Source organism: Mesoplodon mirus, assembly GCF_964341445.2.
Source record: "Mesoplodon mirus genome assembly, chromosome: 11".
In the NCBI taxonomy this organism is placed as follows: domain Eukaryota; kingdom Metazoa; phylum Chordata; class Mammalia; order Artiodactyla; family Ziphiidae; genus Mesoplodon; species Mesoplodon mirus.
Genome location: NC_138987.1, coordinates 96,218,698 through 96,224,697, shown reverse-complemented (window position 1 = coordinate 96,224,697; position 6,000 = coordinate 96,218,698). Strand labels below are relative to the sequence as shown.

General features: G+C 43.5%; 1 protein-coding gene across 1 annotated transcript in view; it reads left to right on the top strand.

Annotated features, from left to right (window-relative positions):
• Nucleotides 1-1,458: 1,458 nt before the first annotated feature.
• LOC309811854 (antigen WC1.1-like) overlaps nt 1,459-6,000 on the top strand; it is a 60,652-nt gene continuing 56,110 nt past the window's right edge. Inside the window, exon 1 of the mRNA XM_082635103.1 lies at nt 1,459-1,559. Coding sequence (XP_082491229.1) covers nt 1,487-1,559 — 73 coding nt within the window. The 5' untranslated portion in view covers nt 1,459-1,486. The remainder of the gene's footprint in view (nt 1,560-6,000) is intronic.

Sequence of the window (6,000 nt, the reverse complement as noted above, 5' to 3'; positions counted from 1 at the left end):
AACCGGTACCTTCAAATCTTGATGTGCAGAAGAATACCCTGGGAAGCTTGTGACACACAGAGTCTATTTGCTAGGCCTGGGGTGTGGCCTGAGAACTTTCATTTCTAACAAGCTCCCAGGTCTTGCTGATGCTGCCGGCAGGTGGACCACGCTTTGAGAAGCCCTGGTCTAAACTGCACCCCCATCTCCACAGCAAACAGCAGGCCCCTGGTCACCCTCAGGACCAGGGTTGACCACTCGTTTTCTGCTCTTGGGAGCACGTGTTGGGAAGAGACCCAGGTTGGTTTTGAAGCAGGCTGGGCACCTTTTGGGCAGGGAATTCCTGGTTCTGAGAACCCAGATTGGTCTAGAAGGGGGATGGCATGGACTCCATCTGGCTGTGCATGTCCACTCTGCTCACAGACTCCTCTCCCTCTTGGGGGGCTGGCTGGGGGGCAGCCGGGGCAGTGTGCTGTAAAGTGCAGCATCCAGGGTGGGGCCTCTCTGGACTGAGTCTAAGGGGGGTTCTGCCTGGACACACTCTAATCACTGCACTGAGCCTGTGTTTTGCAGGAAGAAAAATGGTAAAGTGCCCCAACCAGGTGGCTCTGTGTCCTGAGCCCCACCCGGCTCTCAGGGCAGTACTGCTGGCCCTGGGCAGCTGCCTAGAGTGGAGGAGATCTGGTCTGTAAATATCCTGAAGACCACATCCCCCTCTCATCCTGGAGAAGGGGAATTTAGCCCCAGGTGACCTGTGCCTGCTGGACAGAGTGGACTTAGGGGCTAAGAGAGATCCCTGATGGGGAAACGTTAGGGTCTGTCAAAGCCCCATGTCACTATGAGCCCCTCGGTGCTCCAGGACCCAGTCTCCAGATCATTCTGAGAAGGGGGGAAGACCAACAATCTCAACACCCCCAACTTGATGGTTCCTACCTCATGCCTTCCACGTGCACCTGTGAATTCCTGTGCTCCTGGTCCTCATTTTCTGCTGGGCTGATAATTATTCTTGTATTTCAAACCTTCTTTCAGTTCTCTGCTTTGGCCCTGAGCTCTGTCACAGGGAAGAACAATGCTTGATTCCACCAACGATATTCTCCACGGGCCAACCGATCCCAGCACTCTGACCCTGCGAGATCTCACAGTCTGCAGAGATGAGCTAGGATGATTGGGGGAGAGAAGGTCATTCATGCTTTCTGATGCAACTTTTCTACGCCAGCCCCGGTCATGGGAGCTTGGTTCTCAGGGGCCCACGGAAGCAGGAGGTCAAAGGACCGTGTTGCTTATATAAGGAGATGTTGAAGATTCAGAAGCTAATTGGTGTTTGAGCTTCAGAAAGTGGCAGATGAAGGCTCCGATAGCATCTGAAATGGTAAAAGGTGTCGCTATTGGCTCTCAGTAGGGAGGATGTCATGAGATGGGTCTATAGAGATCTGTGTTGGTGCCCTGGTGCCTCGTCACAGGGTGATTTTGCAGCTGGGATTGTGACCTTGATGACTTGGGCATCAGGATGGCTCTGAACGGATGCCTCTCCCTTCAGGGACTCCGTTTCCTCCTCCTCAGCACTCTGTTGAGTGGGCAAGGTAAGAGTTGCCCTTCTTTCCTGGGGTCAACAGCAAGGGAGTGGACACCGTGGGAAAGGGAAAGGTCTCTGGAGTTCTGGAGCCGAAGCCTCGGTGTGGACCCTCTGTTTTTGACTAAAAAGGAACCATGCTGACTGTGAATATTGGTTCCTCTCCTGTGGAGGGTCGACTGGCCGTAGCGGCAGGTTTTACAGAGAAATGATGCTTGATCTGGACTGAGGTGGGTCAGCTTCGGTCCCCTCCACTGTCTCCCTTGTTTTCAGGGAGCCTCTATGAGTCCCAGGGGCTCCCAGTGTGTGGAAGATCCAGCGACTGACCTCAGCTGGAACTCTGGGCTGTTCCCCACACACTCCATTTGCCTGCTGTGTAGACACTGCCCCTGGGATTCCCATGTTGTATGCGTTTATGCCCCTTTAGGCTCTGTGCTTGTGTGTGTGTGTGTGTGTGTGTGTGTGTGTGTAGAGCGTGAAGCCTGTCTGTGTGAGAGGAACAGGGCTGCTGAGGAGGGATTGAGTCAGTTGGTCTGTGAAGCACACAGGGTGCCCACACGGCTGGGTGTCCTGTCAGCTGCATGTAACCAGATCATAGGTACTCGTGCACCTGCCTGCTTCTCTCTGGCGCCTCTCCTCCAACCCCAGGGCCTCCCCTCCGCTCCTTGCAGTGCTTGCCCAGCACCGGGCTCTGTGAGAGGCTTTGCCTCCTGGTCTCACCTGTTCCCACAAGGTCTCTTGTGAAGCAGAGAAACCTGCAGCCAGGAGCGGGTACCTCTTGTTTGTAGAGATGAGCTGATGCACAGCACCAGTTATATAATGTTTCCGAGTCCCTGCCCCAGTCCCTGTGAATTGCCTCCTGCTGTGCTGGGGTCCTGGGATGGTCCTTTCCCCTCCCTAGGATCTGCTGTGAATTCTGTAGGGTGCATTTTCTCTCTCTCTTGTCATCTTCTGTCCCTCCCTGGGGGCTGGTTTCCACTGAGTGAGAGGATGACAGGCATCAGGGATGGGCTGCAGAAAATCTAGTCCTCAGCCTGGAGGACGCGGCTCTTTCCGATTTGGGTCTTGGTCTGGCTGAGACTCAGTACAGCCCTGTCTCCTTTCAGTGCTCACTGTTGCCCCCTAGACCTCAGCTTCTAGTCCCACAGCTCTCCGTGGGAAGCCCCCTCCCTCCTAGTCTCTGCTCCTCCAGTGCCGGGCAGATGCTAGTGAAAATTCTCCTCCTGGCGGCTGTGAAGTGCAGACGTGGGTTTTGGTCCTATGAGGGGGAGAGATAATGGATGTTCTGATACAAGGCTCCCTCCGCTTACTAGGAAAACTGTAGGAAACTTCCTCAGTAGTTTTATAAGAAGTAAGAACTTTTCACCAAAGCAAGCACTATTTTCATTTTCCATGAAACAACGCTGTTCAGAGTTATCCTACTAACATTTTATTCTACTTCATACGAGGTTGGACACTTGCTCTTTGTAAAACAGTGGTCTTGGCCTGTGTGAGCATCTGATGATTTCTGAGCTGGGCACGCATTACAGCAGTCTCCACCTTGAAATTCATGATGGGCATGGGCATCCAATTATCCCCCAAATGCAATTTATGCCGTTATACACGAAAATGTAGACCCTCAAGATTAGGTAATTTGGTATATATGATTTTGTAACCTGTTTTTACAATCAATAATATATTTTGGACATTTTTCTATATCATTAACGATGCTTTAACACACTAAAATGTTTTATTGTAGAATTAAAAAGCATAGGATTTCACAGGGATAGTATTGATATTTTTAATTGTCTTCAGTTATTTCACTATATGAATGAAATGCAATATACTCACCTAACCATCAGTATTGGGCATTTAGTTGTTTTCAACGTTTTTGCTATTTTGAAAAAAGTTGCTCTGAACTTCCCTGTATTTAAATGTAAGGATCATCCATGATTGTTTCTCTTAATCACATTTTAAATGTGGAGTTGCTGCTTTATAGGCTATGAGTACCTTTAAGGCTTTGGATACATAGAGATTAATGCCTGCCAGAAATGTTTGCACTGTATTTTAGTTCCACAGATATTGTACGAGAATGTTAGTTTCCACATACCCTCACCAACTTTGTCTTCTTATGAAGTTTTTAACTCTTAGCCAGTTTTGTAGGCAAAAACTGGCGTATATTAACCACTTTATTCCTTCATTTGTGAATTACTTGCTCATGACATTTGTCCTTTTAAACTTGTGATGTTTGTCATTTTTGTCATGATTTATATTGAAGCTCTTTGTACTACTACTACTTACTATCTACTAAAACTACAGCACCAGATACCTATACTGCCTTCACTTATAGGAACTCATTTGAGTGCACAGCAATCTTATAAGGAAGAATATATTTTTTACCTCCCAAAACAGATCACTGAGGCAAAGCAAAGTTAAGTCACTTGCCCAAGGTGAGACAGGTGTAAGAAGTAGAGGCAAGAATTGAACCCAAGCAGTTTGGGTGCAAGTCCTTGTCCTTATTGAATTATTCCATTTATAGGCCGAAGATATGTCCTTCAGTTTATTATTTTAATTTTATCTTTCCTTTGTTTTTACTTTCGTGGAAGTTTCTAATAATATTAATTGTCCATTAAAATTTCCCTTTTTTTCTGTTTTTGCTTTCAGAGCCTTAAGAATGTTCTTCTCCACTTCAAGTTTAAATAAATTATTTTATCTTTAATAATTTTATAAATATATTTAAATATATGTCAATATTAAATAACTGTAAGTTATTTTATATCCAATATGAAATTCTAATTTTATTTTTTCATATATCATTCTTGTAGCATGTCTTTTTCTTTTCTCACTGATTTGAATGCCACATAAAAAACATGCTAAATTACATCATTTCCATACCTTCTTTTTGGAATTTATGTAGACTTTCATTCCACAATATTTATTGATTTAAAGAGGAGCTTGTGGGGTATGAAATCCATACCCTTTGCAGTTCACCAGATGCTGAGGCACTAATGGTGATGAATGAAGTTCCCTGGCCCATAAAGCTTATAGTCTAGTGAAGCTGGGCACCAGAACAAGAAGTTATAATAAACGCTGATAAGTGCCTTCAGTCGGGACACCAGTAGGGTTACTTAATCTGGCTGGGAGAAGCAGAAAACCTGTCCCTAAAGAAATAAATTTTAAACTGAGACCATGCGTTCTAGAAATGAAGTTATTTAAAGTTTAGAATTTATAGTACTGACAGTAAATCCTAATATATAAACTCTTGTATGCATACATGTCTAGTATATGTCACTTTTATGTAATGTAATTTATTTAAATTGTTTATTTCAAGTATTAAAGCCTGAGAAATATATTCCAAGCTCCCATTACTATTATTCCTCTGTCAGTTTTTCCTTGCATTTGCAAAAGTTTTAGTCTATATACATAGTTTTTTTCTAGGTTTATTGGGATATAATTGCCATAGGATATGGTATAAGTGTATGGTGTACAATGTGATGCTTTGAAATACATATATGTATTCTCCAAGGAAGACATACAGATGGCCAAGAAGCACATGAAAAAAATCTAATTATCAACATCACTAATTATCAGAGAAACGTAAATCAAAACTACAATGAGGTATCACCACACATCAGTCAGAATAGCCATCATCAAAAAGTCTACAAACAATAAGTGCTGGAGAGGGTGCGGAGAAAATAGAACCCTCCTATACCGTTGGTGGGAATGTAAATTAGTGCAACCACTATGGAGAACAGTAAGGAGGTTCCTTTAAAAACTAAAATTGGAACTAGCGAATGATCCAGCAATCCCACTCCTGGGCATATATCTGGAGAAAAGCGTAATCTGAAAATATACATGTACCCCAATGTTCATTTCAGCACTATTTACAATAGCCAAGACATGGAAACAACCTTAATGTCCACTGACAGAGGAAAGGATAAAGATATGGTACATATATACAATGGAATATTACTCAGCCATAAAAAAGAATGAAATAATGCCACCTGCAACAACATGGACGGACCTAGAGATTATCATACTAAGTGCAGTAAATCAGACAGATACAGACAAATATCATGTGATATAACTCATATGTGGAATCTAATTCTTAAAGAAAAAGATAAAAAATGAACTTATTTACAAAACAGAAACAGACTTACAGATATCAAAAACAAACTTATGGTTACCAACGGGAAAATGTTGGTGGGGGAGGGATAAGTCAGGAGCTTGGGATTAACACACACACACACTGTTATAAATAAGATGGATAACCAACACAGACCTACCGTATAGCACAGGGAGCTCTACTCAATATTCTGTGATAACCTATATGAGAAAAGAATCTAAAAAAGAATGAGTATATGTATATGTATAACTGAATCACTTTGCTGTACACCTGAAGCTAACACAACATTGTAAATCAACTGTACTCCAACTAAATTAAAATATTAAAAAAGAAATATGTATTATGA